This window comes from Pleurodeles waltl, chromosome 2_2 (assembly GCF_031143425.1).
Source record: "Pleurodeles waltl isolate 20211129_DDA chromosome 2_2, aPleWal1.hap1.20221129, whole genome shotgun sequence".
Classification (NCBI taxonomy): domain Eukaryota; kingdom Metazoa; phylum Chordata; class Amphibia; order Caudata; family Salamandridae; genus Pleurodeles; species Pleurodeles waltl.
This window is the reverse complement of record NC_090439.1, coordinates 1,167,493,977-1,167,518,322: the sequence shown is the minus strand read 5'-3', so window position 1 is coordinate 1,167,518,322 and position 24,346 is coordinate 1,167,493,977. Positions and strand designations below refer to the sequence as shown.

Sequence of the window (24,346 nt, the reverse complement as noted above, 5' to 3'; positions counted from 1 at the left end):
TACCCACACCCCAATCCCGGGTCCTACTGAACCAGCCCTGGAATTCCCATGCCCTATTTCCCAAGACCCTCAAGATGATGAGTCCCCTGTGGACTCAGATGATGAGGAAGTGTCCTCCAGACCTTGGCATCCATCCATCCCTTACTCTGCAAACCCAGAGGCCAGGGCTTGGACATTTCCTGACCCCGATTCATCCTCTACCCTTGCTCCGGCAGAAAACCTAGCCAGCTATGTGGTGGGTCACCTTAGGAAGCCCGCGGTGAAAGAAACCTGCAGTTGCTTTCCAGCTGAATGTCACTGCCCTGGCTTGTAGGGTAAAGTCGCCCTGACTCCTGACATTGACTCCAGAATGGCCACTTCCCTGGCAAAATTAATAAAAGACCCGAAAAAGACCATATCCATTCCTGGAGGGCTTGTCAGTATAAGCTTTTGAATACTATTGCCTCCTTACCAAGATCCTTCATATGACTGAAGACTCCAAGGCCCCAAGTGCCCTTATTTCACCAGAGGCCCTTTTAGGGTGGGCACAGCACGCTATCATCTTCTTAGGTAACGCCAATTGCACGCCGTCCACACAGTGCTGCCACTCCTTGTTGATTAAGGTTACCCAAAGCACCGGAGCAATGCGACCTCGGAGGTGGGGCTTATCGCCCAAGGGGACCCTTTATCAAAGAGTTGGGTAAGTTTGTGAACACCTTCATCTCCCTACACTAGGCCAGGTCCTCCATAAAAAAAGTCTTCAACTCTCGGGTTTTCCAAAGGGCCGGTCATAGCAGAGGCCGCTTGGTTAGCCATGCACTTTCCCAATACCCTTCCAGCGGGCAAGACTCCAGACGAGGTTCCTTTCAGGACAAGACCAGATTCACCAACTTCCACCCCACCAGAGGGCAACACATCCTGGGCAGAGGATTCAGAGGGAGCTCCGCTTCCTCCAGTTCCGCTGAGTGCTCATCCTTCCTCTCTTATAAAAGAGGGGTCAGACGGGGGGTTTCCTCCATGCCTGGAGATCCTTTACAGCAGATGCTTGGGTTTTACAAATGGCCCACGATTTCCAAACATAAATTTATGGTGTCCCTCAACAGGAACCATGGCCTTGACCCCTTCAGTTTTTCTCCCGAGAGGCAGCCCTCATGGACGAGGACGTCTCTTCCTACTGGACAGAGGGGCTATTCGCCGGATGGTCCCACATCGCCATGGGTTCATCGGCAACATCTTTCTGGTGGACAAAAGCAATGAAGGACAACACTCAGTCATCAACTACTGGGAATTCAATGAATGGGTTGAATGGGTTGTCTACCACGATTTCAAGGTGGTGGGGATCCACTTCCTCAAAGACGTGTTACGTCCCTCAGACTGGTTGGTCTGCTTGGACCTCAAAAACACGTACCCATCGATTCCAATTTTTTCCCGGCATTGAACGTTCCCCCAGTATGTTTGGTGCCAACAAACGTTAACATTTTCCACTTTGTCTCCTATGTCCCTAGTGCTTCACGAAGGTTCTCAAACCGGTCGTGGAACATCTAAGGGCGCAGGGGATACGCCCAATCATCTACCTCGATGACATGCCGATAATGGGTCAATGTCCACGCCATCTCTCTCTCCAACTTCAGTCATTAACCTTCTGGAGGGGGTAGGCTTTGTAATAAACGGTTCCTTGCCAGAGAGCAACTTTCCTGGGCTTCATCATAGACTCTACTACGACTGTCCATAGCCTTCCATCCCAGAAGGTGGCGAAGATTCGACACAAGTTGAGAAAGACAATAGCCAAACCTCACACCTCGCTGAGGGTAGATCACTCGCCTGGTGGGCTGTCTGTCGTCGTCCATCTAGGCCATCCTTCCTGAGCCCGTCCATAACTGAACCTTACAGAGGTTAAAGACTTCTCATTTGAAGAAAGGACTAACTTACTCCCAACTGGTATCTCTCTTAGATGGGGCGCTGAAAGAAATCGGCTGGTGGTTGTACAACATAGAAGCATGGAATGGGAGAGTGATTTTCGGTTCAGCCCCAGACCTCATTATATAATTGGATGCCAGCAGCTTAGGTTGGGGCACCAGATGCAGAGAGTTTTCTACAGGGGTCTCCTCAAGAACAGAAATTGAATGAAGCTTCTAACTGGCTCTTTCACGGTACGATGTTGGACGAAGAACAAGATTCAGTTGTGTGTTCTCCTCAAGATGAAAAATGTGTCAGCGGTCCAATATATCAACCATCTGGGGGCACTCGCTCCAAGGCTCCAATTATTGGCAGCACTGCCTGGACCATCAAATCTCTGTCAATGCAGAATATCTCACTGGGCAAGCGAAGCGATCAGGCTCTCCCTTCATCTTTGGGATTCTAGCCTGTGGAAACTTTGCCAAACTTCAGGTATGCCAGGTACCTTTCTCTGAAGACCTTTAGTGTGCTGGCTGGACCACCAACTACCCCGCTTCTTCAGTTAGAGACCGGACCAGTTGGTGGCAGCAACAGAAGCCTTCCTTCAGGACTGGAGTAAGGCAAAAGGTTAGGCATTCCCTCCATCTGCAATGACCACCCAGGGCAAATCAGGAGGCAACATTCAGAAGTAGTGTTGATCACACCTTTTTGGAGATCTCAAGTCTGGTTTACAGCTCTTCTGAAACGTTCCTGGGATTTTCCAATCAGTTTCCCCCAGCTTCAGAACTGGTGATGGAATATTGATGCTTCTCTTTCCTCCTAGAGACTTAGACTGGGTAACAGGACTCATGATGGATGTGCGGTGGCTGATCTTGAGTGAAGAAAGAGGCTGGCACAACATGGACAATGGACTTTATCGGTCTCTGCTGGGGCCTGATTGGTCATGGACTAATTTGATTGATGTTTTGTCTGTTCCATTCCCAAAGGTTCTTGGGATTTGTAGTTTATCATAAAGTTTGAATATGGCTGCTATTGATTACAGCGAAGGAAGAAAAGCATACTCCTCGCCTCCGTGTCCTTAATGGAAAGAAATCTTTCCATTATGACAGTTAGGACATTTTTCATTCAGGTTAGGAAATCTTTAAGACCACGACAAATGGAGCTTAATTGCAGCAGTTTTAATAAACAGCACTGAAGCTGGTGAAAAAGCCTCAAACTGTTGTTGATACTGCTGCACCAAATTACACAACCATAATTCACAATGTGACCGTTCTACGAGAAACTTCTTTCTTAATCTGCACACTCACGGTTTGTCGTTAAATGTAAATAAGGGAAGGTGGGACGTGCTAGCGGGATTGACTAAAACTACATACACTGTAGTAGTTATATTCAGTCTCATCCAGTAAATGAACGTAACCAGTGCTCACTCTATTCGTTAAAGTTCCATTGATAATTAGGAATGTACAAATGTGTCAATATTATGATAATTAAGTTTAGGAATAGAACTGAAATATATTTATATTTTACATTGTTTTAAGAATGGTTATTCTTTGAAATCCGTATGAAATTTGTAACAATAAAAATTAATCTATAAACACATTCTGAATGAGGTCACGCGACAGAGCACAGTGTGATATTCTGAAGGGGGTCATGTGATGAAGTACAGCTTGTGAGTTTCTGAATGGGATCACATGACAGTCTGTGATATGCTGAGTGGGATCACATGATGCAAGACAATAGGTTAAATAATGCAGCCCAGCCTGCAATAATTCAAAAAGGGCCGTGTGACAGGGCACAATCTGTGATATTCTGAATACTGGCTCAGGGCACAGCACCATCTGTGACACTTTGAATCTGGCGACACAACATGGTACAGAGTCTGATATTTTGAACAAGGTCACAGGATAGCACAGTCTGTAATATTTGATATTCTGAAAGGGGTGAAACGGTACAGCGGAGAATTTACAATTCTGAATAGGGTCACCCGAGACTGCAAAGTCTGATATTCTGTAGCAGGTGACAGGAGAGCATAGTCTGATATTCTGAATGGGATCACATGACACAGACCGGTCTGTGATATTCCTAAAGAGGTCACATGATAGAGAAGAGTCTGATATTCTGAATGGAGTCACATAACCCATCCTATCATATTCTTTATACCGTGTCGGACTGTCAGTATAGAAGGAGTTTGCTCTATACTGGATGTAAGGAAATGCCTCCTTGGCATGGTTACCCCCTGACTTTTTGCCTTTGCTGATGCTAAGTTTTGATTTGAAAGTGTGCTGAGGCCTGCTAACCAGGCCCCAGCACCAGTGTTCTTTCCCTAACCTGTACTTTTGTTTCCACAATTGGCACACCCTGGCATCTAGATAAGTCCCTTGTAACTGGTACCTCTAGTACCAAGGACCCTGATGCCAGGGAAGGTCTCTAAGGGATGCAGCATGTCTTATGCCACCCCGGGCACCACTCACTCAGCACAGACACACTGGTTGCCAGCTTGTGTGTGCTGGTGAGGACAAAACAAGTAAGTCGACATGGCACTCCCCTCAGGGTGCCATGCCAACCTCACACTGCCTATGCAGTATAGATAAGTCACCCCTCTAGCAGGCCTTACAGCCCTAAGGCAGGGTGCACTATACCACAGGTGAGGGCACCAGTGCATGAGCACTGTGCCCCCACAGTGTCTAATCAACTCCTTAGACATTGTAAGTGCAGGGTAGCCATAAGAGTATATGGTCTGGGAGTCTGTCATGCACGAACTCCACAGCACCATAATGGCTACACTGAAAACTGTGAAGTTTGGTATCAAACTTCTCAGCACAATAAATGCACACTGATGCCAGTGTACATTTTATTGTAACATACACCCCAGAGGGCACCTTAGAGGTGCCCCCTGAAACCTTAACCGACTATCTGTGTAGGCTGACTAGTTCTAGCAGCCTGCCACACACCAGACATGTTGCTGGCCACATGGGAGAGTGCCTTTGTCACTCTGTGGCTAGTAACAAAGCCTGTACTGGGTGTAGATGCTTATCACCTCCCCCTGCAGGAACTGTAACACCTGGCGGTGAGCCTCAAAGGCTCTCCCCCTTTGTTACAGCCCCCCAGGGCACTCCAGCTAGTGGAGTTGACCGCCCCCTCCGGCCACGGCCCCACTTTTGGCGGCAAGGCCGGAGGAGATAATGAGAAAAACAAGGAGGAGTCACTGGCCAGTCAGGACAGCCCCTAAGCTGTCCTGAGCTGACGTGACTCTGACTTTTAGAAATCCTCCATCTTGCAGATGGAGGATTCCCCCAATAGGGATAGGAATGTGCCCCCCTCCCCTTGGGAGGGGGCACAAAGAGGGTGTACCCACCCTCAGGGCTAGTAGCCATTGGCTACTAACCCCCCAGACCTAAACACGCCCTTAAATTTAGTATATAAGGGCTCCCCAGAACCTAGGAACTCAGATTCCTGCAACCTAAGAAGAAGAGGACTGCTAAGCTGAAAAACCCTGCAGAGAAGACGGAGACACCAACTGCTTTGGCCCCAGCCCTACCGGCCTGTCTCCCCACTTCTAAAGACACTGCTCCAGCGACGCTCTCCCCAGGGACCAACGACCTCTGAATCCTCAGAGGACTGCCCTGCATCTAGAAGGACCAAGAACTCCTGAGGACAGCGGCTCTGTTCACCCAAGACTGCAACTTTGTAACAAAGGAGCAACTTTAAAACAACTTGCGTTTCCCGCCGGAAGCGTGAGACTTGACACTCTGCACCCGACGCCCCCGGCTCGACTTGTGGAGAACAATCAATCAATCAATCAATCACAATATTTGTAAAACACACTACGTACCCGTTAGGGTTTCAAGGCGCTGAAGGGAGGGAGGGGGTGCTGCTATTGGTCGAAGAGCCAGGTCTTAAGAAGTCTCCTGAAGGCGAGCAGTTCCTGGGTCTGCCGCAGGGAGGTCGGGAGAGTGTTCCAGGTCTTGGCGGCAAGGTAGGAGAAGGATCTGCCACCGGAGGTCTTGTGCTGGATGCTGGGAACAATGGCGAGGTTGGTGGAGCGGAGTTGGCGGGAGGGGGCGTAGAAGTTGAGTCTGTTGTTCAGGTAGCGTGGGTGAGGAGCTTGAAGGTGATCCTCTTGTCTACGGGGAGCCAGTGGAGGTCTTTCAGGTGGTGGGAGATGTGGCAGCGGCGGGGTACGTCGAGGACCAGTCGGGCGGAGGCGTTTTGGATGCGTTAGAGGCGTCGGATGTCTTTTGCTGGAATGCCTGTGTAGAGTGCGTTGCCATAGTCTAGTCTACTGCTGACGAGGGCCTGGGTCACCGTTTTTCTGGTTTCCGTCAGGATCCATTTGTAGATTCTACGGAGCATGCGGAGGGTGTTGTAGCAGGAGGAGGAAACTGCTTGGACATGGACTTGGACATGGTGAGAGCGGAGTCGAGGACGAAACCCAGGATGCGTGCGTGGTTGGCTGGTGTTGGCGGGGGTCCCAGCGCGGTGGGCCACCAGGAGTCATCCCAGGCTGAGGGGGTGCGTACGAGGATGAGGACCTCCGTCTTGTCGGAGTTCAACTTCAGGCGGCTCTTTCTCATCCCCTCGGTAATGGACTTCATTCCCTCGTTTAGGTTGGCTTTGGCGGTGTGTGGATCTTTGGTGAGGGAGAGGATGAGCTGAGTGTCGTCGGCATAGGAGAGAATGTTGAGGTTGTGCTGATGGGCCAGTTGTGCGAGGGGGGCCATGTAGACGTTGAACAGCGTCGGGCTTAGTGAGGAGCCTTGGGGTACGCCGCAGATGATGTTGGTGGCTTCGGAGCGGAAGGGTGGGAGTCGGACTCTCTGGGTTCTGCCGGAGAGGAATGAGGAGATCCAGTTGAGGGCTTTTTCTTGTACTCCGGCTTCGTGGAGGCGTGTTAATAGGGTGCAGTGGCAAACTGTGTCGAAGACTGCGGATACGTCCAGGAGGATGAGGGCTGATGTTTCGCCGTTGTCCATTTGCTGTCTGATGTCATCTGTGGCAGCGAGGAGAGCAGTCTCGGTGATGTGGTTGCGTCTGAAACCGGACTGGTAGGGGTCCAGGATGGAGTTGTCCTCGAGGAGGTGGGTGAGCTGAGCGTTGACGATCTTCTCGGTGACCTTCGCCGGGTAGGCGAGGAGGGAGATCGGACGTACGTTTTTGAGGTCGTTGGGGTCTGCCTTGGGTTTCTTGAGGAGGGCGTGAATTTCAGCGTGTTTCCAGCTTTCCGGAAAAGTTGCGGTTTCGAAAAATAAGTTGATGACCTTTCGAAGTTGGGGGGCGATGGTGGAGTCGGCTTTGTTGTAAATGTGGTGGGGGCATGGGTCTGAAGGGGATCCTGAGTGGATGGAGTTCATGATCTTGCGAGTTTCAGAGTCGTCTACGTGGGTCCAGGCGGTCAGGCGGTTGGTGCAGGTGGAGCTGTCGGGGTGGGGTCTGGCGGAGGCATGGTGTTGAGGCTGTTGTGGATGTCGGCGATCTTCTGATAGAAGAAGGTGGACAGGGCGTCGCAGAGTTCTTGGGATGGTGGGATGTCGTTGACGTTGGCGCTAGGGTTGGAGAGCTCTTTCACGATGCAGAAGAGTTCTTTGCTGTCGTGTGCGTTGTTGTTCAGGCGTTCTGTGAAGTGGGAACGTTTGGCGAGTCTGATTAGCTGGTGGTGCTTTCAGGTGGCCTCCTTGTGGGCTGCAAGGCTGTCGGGTGTGTGTTCGAGGAGCCATTTCTTCTTTAGTTTCTGGCAGGTGTGTTTGGAGGTGAGTAGTTCGTCAGTGAACCAGGCGGCTTTTTTTCTTTCTTGGTTGTCGGTGGATCTCTTGAGTGGTGCGAGGGTGTTGGCACAGTCGTTGACCCACTGATGTAGGTTGAGGGTGACAGCGTCTGGGTTGGTGGAGTCGGTGGGCGGGTTCTGGGCGAGGGTGCTGGTCAGCTGGTCTTCGGTGACTTTGCTCCAGCGACGGTGTGGTGGTGGTTGGGTGCGGTGGTGTTCGATGTGCTTCTTGAATGTGAAGTGGATGCAGTGGTGGTCGGTCCAGTCGAGTTCGGTGGTGTGGTTAAAGGTGACGTGGTTGCTTGCGGAGAAGATCGGATCAAGCGTGTGGCCGGCGATGTGGGTGGGTGTGTTGACCAGTTGTCTGAGGCCGAGGTTGGAGAGGTTGTTGATCAGAGATGTGGTATTGGCGTTGTTGTTGTTCTCCAGGTGGAAATTGAGGTCTCCAAGGAGGATGTAGTCCGTAGAGGTGAGCGCGTGGGTGCTCGTGAGGTCGGCGATGGAGTCGCTGAAGGGTGCTCGTGGTCTGGGGGGTCGGTAGATGAGCGTTCCCCTGAGAGTGGTGTTGGGGTCAGTGTGGATCCGGAAGTGAAGGTGTTCGGCGGTCTTGAGGGTGTCCTCCATGTGGGTGTGGATTTTGAGGGTGGATTTGTGGGCGATGGCTATTCCTCCTCCGATTCCATTGGGGCGATCCCTCCTGGTGATCTTGTAGCCGTCCGGGATGGCTATGGCGATGTCAGGTGCTGAGGAGTCGTTCCACCAAGTTTCGGTCAGGAAGGCTACGTCAGGGGCGGTGGTGTCGAGCAGGTCCCAGAGCTCGATGGCATGCTTGCGTGCGGAGCGTGTGTTGAGGAGTATGCAGTGGAGGTGGTTGGTTGCAGTTGTTGCAGGTTTCCTTGTTCTGTCGAAAGGTGAAGTTGCATGGGTGGCAGGAGAATGGTCCCTTGGTGTTCTTCGGAGATGACTGGAAGCATGTGTGGAGCGGCCGGGGTTGAGGGCGATGAGCTGGTTGGCCGAGTAGCGGTGTCTGGTGGTGCAGGGGTCGTGCGGACCAGGGGGGGTGGCGCTGGGCGCGGTCCAGGCGCAGACGGGCGCAGGCAGACTTGCCTCTGGCGCGCCAGTGGTGCGGACGCGCAGCGCCAGTTATTAAGAAGGGAGGGAGGAGCAGCTGGGGGGCGGGAGGGCGCGGCGAATGGGGGCGCGAGGGGGTGGGGCCGCAGGGAGGCAGCGGCAGGGAAAAGCGGCTAGAGGGAGCGCACAAGGGGCGAAAAAGCGAAACAAAAGTTTTAAAAGCACAAGTTTTAAAAAGCACACGTGGAAGCAAATAAGCACAAAAAGCAAGGCACAGAATACAAAATACAGTCACAAATACGCTGAAAAACTGGTGAAAACGGCACAATGCACACAAGTCTAGCGACGCTTACCAGAAGCCCACTGGACACCAGAGATGAGGCGCCGGGGATGCCTGCGGGTGGAGGAGGGCCTCGAACACGCTAGCAGCAGCGTGGGCGGGGGTCAGGGACACGGACACAGCAGGGTGGTGCTGCAGACGTGGGGGTGCGAGCTCTTGACCTAAATCAGGTCAGCGGTCGCTCAACCTCGACGCGCAGCGCCAGCCATTAAGAAGAGAGGGGGGAGGGAGGAGCAGCTGGGGGGCAGGAGGGCGCGGCGAATGAGGGCGCGAGGTGGGGCGGGCCGCAGGGAGGCAGCGGCAGGGAAAAACGGCTAGGGGGAGCGCACAAGGGGCGAAAAAGCGGAACAAAAGTTTTAAAAGCACAAGTTTTAAAAAGCGCAAGTGGAAGCAAATAAGCACAAAAAGCAAGGCACAGAATACAGTCACAAATACGCTGAAAAACTGTGAAAACGGCACAATGCACACAAGTCTAGCAACGCTTACCAGAAGCCCACTAGACACCAGGGATGAGGTGCAGGGGATGCCTGCGGGTGGAGGAGGGCCTTGAACACGCTAGCAGCAGCGTGGGTGGGGGTCAGGGACACGGACACAGCAGGGTGGTGCTGCGGACGTGGGGGTGCAAGCTCTTGACCAAAATCAGGTCAGAGGTCGCTCACCCTTGACGCGCAGTGCCAGCCATTAAGAAGGGAGGGGGGAGGGAGGAGCAGCTGGGGGGCGGGAGGGCGCGGCGAATGGGGGTGGGCCGCAGGTGTAGGAGGCTGGACTGGCTTGTAGTGAGTACCAAGGGGTACTTGCACCTTGCACCAGGCCCAGTTATCCCTTATTAGTGTATAGGGTGTCTAGCAGCTTAGGCTGATAGATAATGGTAGCTTAGCAGAGCAGCTTAGGCTGAACTAGGAGACGTGTGAAGCTACTACAGTACCACAAGTGTCACCTGCACAATATCATAAGAAAACACAATACACAGTTATACTAAAAATAAAGGTACTTTATTTTTATGACAATATGCCAAAGTATCTTAGAGTGTACCCTCAGTGAGAGGATAGGAAATATACACAAGATATATATACACAATAGCAAAAATATGCAGTATAGTCTTAGAAAACAGTGCAAACAATGTATAGTTACAATAGGATGCAATGGGGAAACATAGGGATAGGGGCAACACAAACCATATACTCCAGAAGTGGAATGCGAACCACGAATGGACCCCAAACCTATGTGACCTTGTAGAGGGTCGCTGGGACTATTAGAAAATAGTGAGAGTTAGAAAAATAACCCTCCCCAAGACCCTGGAAAGTGAGTGCAAAGTGCACTAAAGTTCCCCTAAGGACAAAAGAGTCGTGTTAGAGGAATAATGCAGGAAAGACACAAACCAGCAATGCAACAACTGTGGATTTCCAATCTAGGGTACCTGTGGAACAAGGGGACCAAGTCCAAAAGTCACAAGCAAGTCGGAGATGGGCAGATGCCCAGGAAATGCCAGCTGCGGGTGCAAAGAAGCTTCGACTGGACAGAAGAAGCTGAGGTTTCTGCAGGAACGAAAAGGGCTAGAGACTTCCCCTTTGGTGGACGGATCCGTCTCGCCTTGGAGAGTCGTGCAGAAGTGTTTTTCCGCCGGAAGGACGCCAACAAGCCTTGCTACACGCAAATCGTGCGTTTGGCGTTTTTGGACGCTGCTGGGGCCCAGGAGGGACCAGGAGCTCGCAAGTTGGACCTGCAGAGAGAGGGGACATCGAGCAAGACAAAGAGCCCTCACTGAAGCAGGTAGCACCCGGAGAAGTGCCAGAAACAGGCACTACGAGGATGCGTGAAACGGTGCTCGCCGAAGTTGCACAAAGGAGTCCCACGTCGCCGGAGACCAACTTAGAAAGTCGTGCAATGCAGGTTAGAGTGCCGTGGACCCAGGCTTGGCTGTGCACGAAGGATTTCCGCCGGAAGTGCACAGGGGCCGGAGTAGCTTGCAAAGTCGCGGTTCCCAGCAATGCAGCCCAGCGAGGTGAGGCAAGGACTTACCTCCACCAAACTTGGACTGAAGAGTCACTGGACTGTGGGGGTCACTTGGACAGCGTCGCTGGATTCGAGGGACCTCGCTCGTCGTGCTGAGAGGAGACCCAAGGGACCGGTAATGCAGCTTTTTGGTGCCTGCGGTTGCAGGGGGAAGATTCCGTCGACCCACGGGAGATTTCTTCGGAGCTTCTGGTGCAGAGAGGAGGCAGACTACCCCCACAGCATGCACAAGCAGGAAAACAGTCGAGAAGGTGGCAGGATCAGCGTTACAGAGTTGCAGTAGTCGTCTTTGCTACTATGTTGCAGGTTTGCAGGCTTCCAGCGCGGTCAGCGGTCGATTCCTTATCAGAAGGTGAAGAGGGAGATGCAGAGGAACTCGGCTGAGCTCATGCATTCGTTATCTAAAGTTTCCCCAGAGACAGAGACCCTAAATAGCCAGAAAGGAGGGTTTGGCTACCTAGGAGAGAGGAGAGGCTACTAACACCTGAAGGAGCCTATCACAAGGAGTCTCTGACGTCACCTGGTGGCACTGGCCACTCAGAGCAGTCCAGTGTGCCAGCAGCACCTCTGTTTCCAAGATGGCAGAGGTCTGGAGCACACTGGAGGAGCTCTGGACACCTCCCAGGGGAGGTGCAGGTCAGGGGAGTGGTCACTCCCCTTTCCTTTGTCCAGTTTCGCGCCAGAGCAGGGGCTAAGGGGTCCCTGAACCGGTGTAGACTGGCTTATGCAGAATTGGGCACCTCTGTGCCCAACAAAGCATTTCCAGAGGCTGGGGGAGGCTACTCCTCCCCTGCCTTCACACCATTTTCCAAAGGGAGAGGGTGTCACACCCTCTCTCAGAGGAAGTTCTTTGTTCTGCCATCCTGGGCCAGGCCTGGCTGGACCCCAGGAGGGCAGCTGCCTGTCTGAGGGGTTGGCAGCAGCAGCAGCTGCAGTGAAACCCCAGGAAGGGCAGTCTGGCAGTACCAGGGTCTGTGCTACAGACCACTGGGATCATGGAATTGTACCAACAATGCCAGGATGGCATAGAGGGGGCAATTCCATGATCATAGACATGTTACATGGCCATATTCGGAGTTACCATGGTGAAGCTACATATAGGTAGTGACCTATATGTAGTGCACGCGTGTAATGGTGTCCCCGCACTCACAAAGTTCAGGGAATTGGCTCTGAACAATGTGCTGGCACCTTGGCTAGTGCCAGGGTGCCCCCATACTAAGTAACTTTGCACCTAACCTTTACCAGGTAAAGGTTAGACATATAGGTGACTTATAAGTTACTTAAGTGCAGTGTAAAATGGCTGTGAAATAACGTGGACGTTATTTCACTCAGGCTGCAGTGGCAGGCCTGTGTAAGAATTGTCAGGGCTCCCTATGGGTGGCAAAAGAAATGCTGCAGCCCATAGGGATCTCCTGGAACCCCAATACCCTGGGTACCTCAGTACCATATACTAGGGAATTATAAGGGTGTTCCAGTAAGCCAATGTAAATTGGTAAAAATGGTCACTAGCCTGTTAGTGACAATTTAAAAGTAATGAGAGAGCATAACCACTGAGGTTCTGGTTAGCAGAGCCTCAGTGAGACAGTTAGGCACCACACAGGGAACATGTACATGCACACCTATGAGCACTGGGGCCCTGTGTGACAGGGTCCCAGTGACACATACATATAGGCCACAAACCTATGAGCACTGGGGTCCTGACCAGCAGGATCCCAGTGACACATAACAACCATACTGAAAACATAGTGTTTTCACTATGAGCACTGGGGCCTGGCTATCAGGATCCCAGTGAGACAGTGAAAACAGTGACAAACACCCTGACATACACTCACAAACAGGCCAAAAGTGGGGGTAACAAGGCTAGAAAGAGGCTACCTTCTCACAGCAGGGAGGCAGCGGCAGGGAAAAGCGGCTAGGGGGAGCGCACAAGGGGCGAAAAAGCGGAACAAAAGTTTTAAAAGCACAAGTTTTAAAAAGCGCAAGTGGAAGCAAATGAGCACAAAAAGCAAGGCACAGAATACAGAATACAGTCACAAATACGCTGAAAAACGGTGAAAACGGCACAATGCACACAATTCTAGCGACGCTTACCAGAAGCCCACTAGACACCAGGGATGAGGCGCAGGGGATGCCTGCGGGTGGAGGAGGGCCTCGAACACGCTAGCAGCAGCGTGGGCGGGATTCAGGGACACGGACACAGCAGGGTGGTGCTGCGGACATGGGGGTGCGAGCTCTTGACCGAAATCAGGTCAAGAAGGTCACTTCAGGGAGGACTCCCCGGTGACTGCGAGACCGTGAGTAGCCAGAGTTGCCCCCCCTGAGCCCCCACAGCGATGCCTGCAGAGGGAATCCCGAGGCTCCCCCTGACCGTGACTGCCTGCTTCTAAGATCCGACGCCTGGTAAAGACTCTGCAACCGCAGCCCCCAGGACCTGAAGGATCCGAACTCCAGTGCAGGAGTGACCCCCAGGAGGCCCTCTCCCTTGCCCAGGTGGTGGCTACCCCGAGGAGCCCCCCCCTTTCCTGCCTGCATCGCTGAAGAGACCCCTTGGTCTCCCATTGCTTTCTATTGAAAACCTGACGCGTGTTTGCACACTGCACCCGGCCGCCCCCATGCTGCTGAGGGTGTACTTTCTGTGTGGACTTGTCTCTCCCCCGGTGCCCTACAAAACCCCCCTGGTCTGCCCTCCGAAGACGCGGGTACTTACCTGCTGGCAGACTGGAACCGGGGCACCCCCTTCTCCATTGAAGGCTATGCGTTTTGGGCACCACTTTGACCTCTGCACCTGACCGGCCCTGAGCTGCTGGTGTGGTAACTTTGGGGTTGCTCTGAACCCCCAATGGTGGGCTACTTTGGACCCAAACTTGAACCCCGTAGGTGGTTTACTTACCTGCAAAAGCTAACAAACTCTTACTCTCCCCAGGAACTGTTGAGAATTGCACTGTGTCTAGTTTTAAAATAGCTATATGTGATTTATGTGAAAACTGTATATGCCATTTTGCTAATTCAAAGTTCCTAAAGTACCTACCTGCAATACCTTCCATTTGAAGTATTACATGTAAATCTTGAACCTGTGGTTCTTAAAATAAACTAAGAAAATATATTTTTAGATACAAAAACCTATTGGCCTGGAATTGTCTCTGAGTGTGTGTTCCTCATTTATTGCTTGTGTATGTACAACAAATGCTTAACACTACTTCTTTGATAAGCCTACTGCTCGACCACACTACCACAAAATAGAGCATTAGTATTATCTCTTTTTGCCACTATCTTACCTCTAAGGGGAACCCTTGGACTCTGTGCATACTATTCCTTACTTTGAAATAGTGCATACAGAGCCAACTTCCTACACTGGACCTGCCTGTACATTGCGCTGGGCTGTCAGAAGAGAAGCATTTGCAGTTAGTCTAACTTGTCTGTATGTTATAGTGGGTTGTCAGAATACAGGTCGCTGTAAATGGACCCTGTATGTTGATCATGCATGTTCTCACGTACATTCAACGCATCACTCATAATATGAATGGAGCACTTCTGTATTGTCTTGTATTTACGAAGCAGTGTCTCACCTTCAGGAGGTCCAAGGCTGGTTCCTTGCATTTTTTCTCTAGATCTGCTATCAGGGCGTTGAGAGAGGTAATTTGATTGGACAGTTTGGAGATATTTGCATTTTCTACCATGGTAATTTTCTTCTCCAACTCCTCCAGTTCCCTGTACAGTGTTTGCTCTTTATCTCTCAGGAGCTGGCGCAGCTGTTCAATCTCAGACTCAATTTTCTGCTTCTCGGCTCTCACCTTGTTCTGTCAGCATCAAAGAAATGATGGTTAGATTCTGGGAAGCTTCCAGTGACAGAGAGCCCACCCCTTCCTTCCCTCTCAAGATATTCAAGAAAGATGACGACTGAAACAAGAAACCTGATGTTGAATCGCTTGAATATAGTGATAATTATATGTTTCAGGAAGTTAATAGAATTGGACAGTCTAATGACAAATGATTTGCAATCTCAGGATTACAAATACTCGATCTTCTACCTTTCTTACCTATTAAGAATGTGAACGGAACTACACAGACTTATAAAACTTCTTGCAATGAAACTCATCTACACACAATGGAGACATCCGTAAATCTGAATACAAGATCATTTGAGATTCAAACTCATCATAGAAACGTAGAGAACCTCTGTAATTGACAATGTGAGAACAGTCACAGATGCTTTGTTCAGTACATCTTCTTCATTACTTATATTCCTCGGTCCAAGAACACACTTGCTGATGCGGCGTCACAAAGATATCCAATCACCTTTGTTCAAGCAATCATTCAACCCAATCAAATAACTGATGCTGTACAACATTTGCAGACATGTATCTCGCTCATTCTCAGTTTATTCCTAAGGTTGTTAAAGACTTAACTGAATCACTGACTGTCCAAGAAGATATGTAAGTTCAACAACAGCCTCTACTCACTCCTACCAAGGAACATCAGGAAGAGGGTTTGTGAATGTGTAATGACACTGCCGTAGCCTGCCACAGAGGACCTACAGCCACTCGTGTTAGGACAGCGATCCTTCTGGTGGCCATCTGTAACTAAGGATGTTGAGCTTTATTTTCTGGCTTGGGGAATTTCCCATTTAAGTAAAATTAATGCAATCCAATCAATTTATATCTAGCCTGTACCACCTGAACTATGGCACAGGATGTCAACTGCTTTTATCCTTACATCACCACCTGCAGGAGGATATCTATTTATTAAATTCATCATTGAGTCCTTTTCCAATATAGCCCATTTTTCTCTTCTTAAAACCATACCATCGGCTTCCACCTTGGCCGAACACTTTCTATCAGATTTAAATTGATCCCATGGGCTTTAAGACAAAGACTCTGGCTTGAAAAATCTGTATGAAAAATTCAAAATGGTGCAAAGTGCTCTAAACCAGACTCAGAACTAAGCTGCAGGAATACACAATTGTCTGTTGTAAGGAAATGGCTCCCTGTTGCAGTTACCCCCCACTTTTTGCCTGATACGGATGCTGACTTGACTGAGAAGTGTGCTGGGACCCTGCTAACCTGGCCCCAGCACCAGTGTTCGTTCACCTAAAATGTACCATTGTTTCCACAATTGGCACACCCCTGGCACACAGATAAGTCCCTTGTAAAAGGTACCAGTGGTACTAAGGGCCCTGTGACCAGGGAAGGTCCCTAAGGGCTGCAGCATATGTTGTGCCACCCTAAGGGACCCCTCACCTAATACATGCACACTGCCATTGCAGATGGTGTGTGTTGGTGGGGAGATAAAGGCAAAGTCGACATGGCATGCCCCTCAGGATGCCATGCACACAAAATACTGCCTGTGGCATATGTAAGTCACCCCTCTAACAGGCCTTACAGCCCTAAGGCAGGGTGCACTATACCACAGGTGAGAGCATAGCTGCACGAGCAATATGCCCCTACAGTGTCTAAGCCAAATCTTAGACATTGTAAGTACAGTGGTGGCCATATGAAGTATATGGTCTGGGAGTTTGTCAAAAACGAACTCCACAGCTCCATAATGGCTACACTGAATAGTGGGAAGTTTGGTATCAAACTTCTCAGAATAATAAACCCACACTGATGCCAGTGTTGAATGTATTTAAAAATGCACACAGAGGGCATCTTAGAGATGCCACCTGTATTTTACCAAATTGTTCAGTGCAGGACTGACTTGTCTGTGCCGGCCTGCTGCTGAGAGACGAGTTTCTGACCCCATGTGGTGAGGGCCTTTGTGCTCTCTGAGGACAGAAACAAAAGCCTGCTCTGGGTGGAGGTGCTTCACACCTCCCCCCTGCAGGAACTGTAACACCTATCAGTGAGCCTCAAAGGCTCAGGCTTCGTGTTACAATGCCCCAGGGCACTCCAGCTAGTGGAGATGCCCGCCCCCTGGACACAGCCCCCACTTTTGGCGGCAAGTCCAGGGGAGATAATGAGAAAAACAAGGAGGAGTCACCCACCAGTCAGGACAGCCCCTAAGGTGTCCTGAGCTGAGGTGACCCCTGCCTTTAGAAATCCCCCATCTTGATTTTGGAGGATTCCCCCAATAGGAATAGGGATGTGCCCCCCTCCCCTCAGGGAGGAGGCACAAAGTGGGTGTAGCCACCCTGGCTACTGCCCTCCCAGACCTAAACACACCCCTAAATTCAGTATTTAGGGGCTCCCCAGAACCTAGGAAACTAGATTCCTGCAACCTGAAGACGAAAAAGGACTGCTGACCTGAAGCCCTGCAGAGAAGACGGAGACACCAACTGCTTTGGCCCCAGCCCTACCAGCCTGTCTCCCCACTTCGAGAAAAACTGCAACAGCGATGCGTCCCCCAGGGTCCAGCGACCTCTGAAGCCTCAGAGGACTACCCTGCATCTAAAAGGACCAAGAACTCCCGAGGACAGCGGCCCTGTTCCACAAAGACTGAAACTTGCAACAAAGAAACAACTTTTAAAGGACTCCACGTTTCCTGCCGGAAGCGTGAGACTTTCCACTCTGCACCCGACGCCCCTGGCTCGACCTGCGGAGAAACAACACTACAGGGAGGATTCCCCGGCGACTGTGAGCCCGTGAGTAGCCAGAGTTACCCTCCCCTGAGCCCCCACAGCGACCCCTGCAGAGGGAATCCAGAGGCACACCCTGACCGCGACTGCCTGCTTGAAAGAACCCGACGCCTGGTAAAGACACTGCACCCGCAGCCCCCAGGACCTGAAGGATCCGACCTCCAGTGCAGAAGCGACCCCCAGGTGGCCCTCTCCCTTGCCCAGGTGGTGGCTACCCCAAGGAGCCCCCCCCCCCTTGCCTGCATCGCTGAAGAGACCCCTCGGTCTCCCATTGAAACCAATTGCAAACCTGACGCCTGTTTGCACTCTGCACCCGGCCGCCCTTGTGCTGCTGAGGGTGTACTTTTTGTGCTACCTTGTGTCCCCCCCGGCGCCCTACAAAACCCCGCTGGTCTGCCCTCCGAAGTCGCGGGTACTTACCTGCTGGCAGACTGGAACCGGGGCACCCCCTTCTCCATTGAAGCCTATGCGTTTTGGGCACCACTTTGACCTCTGCACCTGACCGGCCCTGAGCTGCTGGTGTGTTAACTTTGGGGTTGTCCTGAACCCCCAACAGTGGGCTACCTTGGACCCAACTTTGAACCCTGTAAGTGCTTTACTTACCTGAAAAACTAACACATACTTACCTCCCCCAGGAACTGTTGAATTTTGCACTGTGTCTAGTTTTAAAATAGCTTATTGCTATTTTTTGCCAAAGCTGTACATGCTATTTTGTTGATTCAAAGTTCCAAAGATACCTGAGTGAAATACCTTTTATTTAAAGTATTGTGTGTAAATCTTGAACCTGTGGTTCTTAAAATAAACTAAGAAAATATATTTTTCTATACAAAAACCTATTGGCCTGGAATTGTCTTTGAGTTTGTGTTCCTCATTTATTGCATGTGTGTATGTACAACAAATGCTTAACACTACCCTCTGATAAGCCTACTGCTCGACCACACTACCACAAAATAGAGCTTTAGAATTATCTCTTTTTTGCCACTATCTTACCTCTAAGGGGAACCCTTGGACTCTGTGCATGCTATTTCTTACTTTGAAATAGTACATACAGAGCCAACTTCCTACATCTGTCTGCAATTTGAAAAAACTAACTTCCAGTGACTGTGACAAGCTTTCCTGACTAGACGCCAGGAGCAACACACAAGTAATGACTGGGAGATTCTTGAGAAAACCATGGTTGGTGTAGCTACATCAACCAGGAATATACAACCAGTCTGCCACATTGGGCGCCCTTGACCGTGCTTCAAAGGAGTGACCTGACCGAATGCTCAGAAGAGGCATAGGAGATGCCCTTTTATGGAAAATAGACAGCTCAGAAGGAGAAGGTATGCAAAGGATTCCAGACAATTTTAAGCCCACACTGCAACACAAGATAAGGTAATTCCTGCTGTACTACATGTGAGGTCTGAGGTCCCAGAAATGTCTCCCCAGGAAAGGTGGCTGTTCTTAGAACTCCACTGTAGGAGGCTGGCCTGGCTTGTAGTGGGTACCAAGGGTTACTTACACTCTGTACCAGGTCCAGTTATCCCTTATTAGTGTAGAAGAGTAGGCTCTGGACAACCCAAACGGCAGGGTGCAATGTATTTAAAAGGCAGGATATGTACATTTAAGTCATACCTGTCCTTGTAGTGAAAAACTCCCAAAGTCATTTTTCACTACAGCAAGGCCTACCTCTCCCATGGGATAACATTGGAATAACCTTATTACATGTTATAAGTATAATTCACAGTTGAGAAAAGAAAAACCTTTCAGGTTTGGTGTCTCTAGAATCACAATTTAACATCACAACTTATGGTAAAGTAGGATATTAAATTGCAACTCTGAAAATGCCACTTTTAGGAAGCTGGCATTTTCTTACTTACGCCATTTGATGCCTGATGCCTATCTCTGAGCACATGTCTGGGGTGGGTGACACCTGGGCTTTGTGTATTCCTCCTAGAGAGCCACACACAATGGGAGCTTGGGTGTATCTTAGTGAGCCATCTCTGCAAGATGGGAGGAAGGAGCTGGGCACAGGAACATTTACATCTGAATATGATGTGTCCTGTCTACTTACAAAAGGCTGCATACCCCCTTGTAGGGAGTCTGGAGCCAGGGCAAAAAGGGGAGGACCTCTGTGCGCTTAAAAGGGCTGTCTTTGGAGTAACCCTCCACTTCAAAGGCACCACTGTGTATAAGTACTGAACCTCAGACACCACCACTTCAGTACACGTCTGGACCTATGGATACTCTGCCAGGACGGAGGACTGTTGTGCTGCTGATGGACGGCCTTTCTGTTCGACTGCTGCTTTGCTGAACTCCTGGCTACCAGAATTCATCCGCAATCTCTCTTATGGAGAGGCTGTGACTGAAAAATCTTTCTCGTTCCTTGTTCCCATAAAGCTCGTTGAAATGCATGCCATTGAGTGGGCATTGGCACACGCACCTGCGTGACATCGCAACCATGTATGATGGGACAAAGAACCCCCCTACCACGCAATAACAATAAAATCCCAACCCCAATCTCAATATCCTATAAAATATGATGCTAAAGCACCAGTCAGGGAAATCCTCAATCAATTGGAGTACCAGGGTGTCAATGAACCCTCAGACTCATCCATAAATAATTCATTATTTCCAGTCGCTAAACCAGACCATTCATATAGAATAGTCTAATACTATAGACATTTAAATAGTCACTGTGAGAAAGTAGCCTCTTTCTAGCCTTGTTACCCCCACTTTTGGCCTGTTTGTGAGTGTATGTCAGGGTGTTTTCACTGTTTCACTGGGATCCTGCCAGCCAGGGGCCAGTGATCATAGTGAAAACCCTATGTTTTCAGCATGTTTGTTATGTGTCACTGGGACCCTGCTAGTCAGGACCCCAGTGCCCATAAGTTTGTGGCCTATATGTATGTGTTCGACTTCTGTGCTCTCTGGGGAACTTAGGTGCACTTTACACCTACTTTTCAGGGTCTTGGGGTGGGCTATTTTTCTAAACCTCACTGTTTTCTTACAGTCCCAGCGACCCTCTACAAGCTCACATAGGTTTGGGGTCCATTGATGGTTCGCATTCCACTTCTAGAGTATATGGTTTGTGTTGCCCCTATACCTATGTGCTCTCATTGCAATCTATTGTGACTGTACATTGCTTGCACTGCTTTCTATTGCTATTACTGCATAATTTTGGTATTGTGTACATATATCTTGTGTATATTTGCTATCCTCATACTGAGGGTACTCACTGAGATACTTTTGGCATATTGTCATAAAAATAAAGTACCTTTATTTTTAGTATATCTGTGTATTGTGTTTTCTTATGATATTGTACATATGACACCAGTGGTACTGTAGTAGCTTCACACGTCTCCTAGTTCAGCCTAAGCTGCTCTGCTAAGCTACCTTTTCTATCAGCCTAAGTGTGAGAAAGTAGCCTCTTTCTAGCCTTGTTACCCCCACTTTTGGCCTGTTTGTGAGTGTATGTCAGGGTGTTTTCGCTGTCTCACTGGGATCCTGCTAGCCAGGGCCCAGTGCTCATAGTGAAAACCCTATGTTTTCAGTATGTTTGTTATGTGTCACTGGGACCCTGCTAGTCAGGACCCCAGTGCTCATAAATTTGTGGCCTATATGTAAGTGTTCCCTGTGTGGTGCCTAACTGTCTCACTGAGGCTCTGCTAACCAGAACCTCAGTGGTTATGCTCTCTCTGTACAAATTGTCACTAACAGGCTAGTGACCAATTTCACCAATTTGCATTGGCATACTGGAACACCCTTATAATCCCCTAGTATATGGTACTGAGGTACCCAGGGTATTGGGGTTCCAGGAGATCCCTATGGGCTGCAGCATTTCTTTTGCCACCCATAGGGAGCTCTGACAATTCTTACACAGGCCTTCCACTGCAGCCTGAGTGAAATAACGTCCACGTTATTTCACAGCCATTTTACACTGCACTTAATTAACTTATAAGTCACCTATATGTCTAACCTTTACCTGGTAAAGGTTAGGTGCAAAGTTACTTAGTGTGAGGGCACCCTGGCACTAGCCAAGGTGCCCCCACATTGTTCAGGGCCAATTCCCCGGACTTTGTGAGTGCGGGGACACCATTACACGCGTGCACTACATATAGGTCACTACCTATATGTAGCTTCACAATGGTAACTCCGAATATGGCCATGTAACATGTCTATGATCATGGAATTGCCCCCTCTATGCCATCCTGGCATAGTTGGCACAATCCCATGATCCCAGTGGTCTGTAGCACAGACCCTGGTACTGCCAAACTGCCTTTTCAGGGGTTTCACTGCAGCTGCTGCCAACCCCTCAGACAGGTTTCTGCCCTCCTGGGGTCAAGCCAGGCTTGTCCCAGGATGGCAGAACAAAGGACTTCCTCTGAGAGAGGGTGTTACACCCTCTCCCTTTGGAAAATGGTGTGAAGGCAGGGGAGGAGTAGCCTCCCCCAGCCTCTGGAAATGCTTTCATGGGCACATTTGGTGCCCATCTCTGCATAAGCCAGTCTACACCAGTTCAGGGACCCCTTAGCCCTGCTCTGGCACGAAACTGGACAAAGGAAAGGGGAGTGACCACTCCCCTGACCTGCATCTCCCCTGGGAGGTGTCCAGAGCTCCTCCAGTGTGCTCCAGACCTCTGCCATCTTGGAAACAGAGGTGTTTGTGGCACACTGGACTGCTCTGAGTGGCCAGTGCCAGCAGGTGACGTCAGAGGCTCCTTCTGATAGGCTCTTACCTCTCTTGGTAGCCAATCCTCCTTCCTAGGTAGCCAAATCTCCTTTTCTGGCTATTTAGGGTCTCTGCTTTGGAGATCTCACCAGGTAACGAATGCAAGAGCTCACCAGAGTTCCTCTGCATCTCCTTCTTCACCTTCTGCCAAAGGATCGACCGCTGACTGCTTAGGACGCCTGCAAAACCGCAACAATGTAGCAAGACGACTACTAGCAACCTTGTATCGCCTCATCCTGCCGGCTTTCTCGACTGTTTCCAGGTGGTGCATGCTCTGGGGGTAGCCTGCCTCCTCTCTGCACCAGGAGCTCTGAAGAAATCTCCTGTGGGTCGACGGAATCTTCCCCCTGCATCCGCAGGCAACAAAAGACTGCATCACCGGTCTTCTGGGTCCCCTCTCAGCACGACAAGCGTGGTCCCTGGAACTCAGCAACTCTGTCCAAGTCACTCTCACAGTCCAGTGACTCTTCAGTCCAAGTTTGGTGGAGGTAAGTCCTTGCCTCCGCACGCTAGACTGCATTGCTGGGTACCGCTTGATTTGCAGATGCTCCGGCTCCTGTGCACTCTTCCAGGATTTCCTTTGTGCACAGCCAAGCCTGGGTCCCGACACTCTAAGCTGCAGTGCACAACCTTCTGAGTTGTCCTCCGGCGTCGTGGGACTCCCTTTTGTGACTTCGGGTGGACTCCAGTTCACTTTTCTTCTAAGTGCCTGTTCAGGTACTTCTGCGGGTGCTGCCTGCTCCTGTGAGGACTCCCTGACTTGCTGGGCGCCCCCTCTGTCTCCTCATCCAAGTGGCGACATCCTGGTCCCTCCTGGGCCACAGCAGCATCCAAAAACCCTAACCGTGACCCTTGCAGCTAGCAAGGCTTGTTTGCGGTCTTTCTGCGTGGGAACACCTCCGCAAGCTTCTTCACAACGTGCGACATCCATCCTCCAAAGGGGAAGTTCTTAGTCCTCTTCGTTCTTGCAGAACACCAAGCTTCTTCCAACAGGTGGCAGCTTCCTTGCACCCTCAGCTGGCATTTCTTGGGCTCCTGCCCACTCTCTGAGATACTTTTGGCATATTGTCATAAAAATAAAGTACCTTTATTTTTAGTATATCTGTGTTTTCTTATGATATTGTGCATATGACACCAGTGGTATAGTAGGAGCTTTACATGTCTCCTAGTTCAGCCTAAGCTGCTTTGCCATAGCTACCTTCTATCAGCCTAAGCTGCTAGAAATACCTCTGGTACCCACTACAACCAGGCCAGCCTCCTACAGTATTAAACCGGATATAGAGGCGAAGGTGTGAACAAACCCAGAACCACCAGCCTTAAAAAAGTGGGCAATTCCAGTAGTACTGGATGCATTAAATATTTGTCCCACGAGTTCACCAAAGTGCCTCGGAAAGTTTGTAGTTAAAAGGGACTGAATCTCCGCCGATGACCTCGCAACCTGAAGCGCATAGGTCTCACGTGCATATTTAGGCTCCACATGTTTTTGAAACAATAAAGCCTTTAGTCTGCTCAAGTTGTCAAAATTCACATCAGAAGTAGCAATATGAGGCCAAACGTCTGCTACTCCTTGAAACGGGGTGGGGGGGAAAAGGACATTCCCGCAACATATAATAATTTGGGAGACCAAAACAACGTAAGCTATTCCGGCTTGCATTCCACAACAGCCCTCACTGTTAAGGAGCACATAGCTGCCTTTGGAGAGCACATGGAATGCAGCTCTAATCAAGGGGACTGGGATGCCCTTCAGATAACAAGCCAGATTTGCCGCAGAGGCATTACATGCCTCGTGCAAGGACAGCTGTTTACAAACCATTGAACGGCTCTCAGAAGTCTTGCATTCACTACCTTTAAGAATGACCTCTTTCATGGCATTGAAACATTTGTACAAGAAAAGAAGCTCCTACACTTTGTGCATGTAACTATCTCCCAGCCTTTCATATCTGCCCATTGGAATGTGTTTCGAACAAGATGTAAACTGAAGTGTTGAAATAGGCAGATTTAT

The 24,346-nt window shown here is 50.1% G+C and overlaps 1 protein-coding gene across 2 annotated transcripts in view; it reads right to left on the bottom strand.

Moving 5' to 3' along the window:
- The window catches only part of LOC138283026 (E3 ubiquitin-protein ligase TRIM11-like), a 173,828-nt gene that overhangs the window by 65,431 nt on the left and 84,051 nt on the right, over positions 1 to 24,346 (bottom strand). For both annotated transcript variants that reach the window (XM_069221144.1, XM_069221145.1), the window contains exon 3: positions 14,627 to 14,857. In XM_069221144.1, coding sequence (XP_069077245.1) covers positions 14,627 to 14,857 — 231 coding nt within the window. The remainder of the gene's footprint in view (positions 1 to 14,626; positions 14,858 to 24,346) is intronic.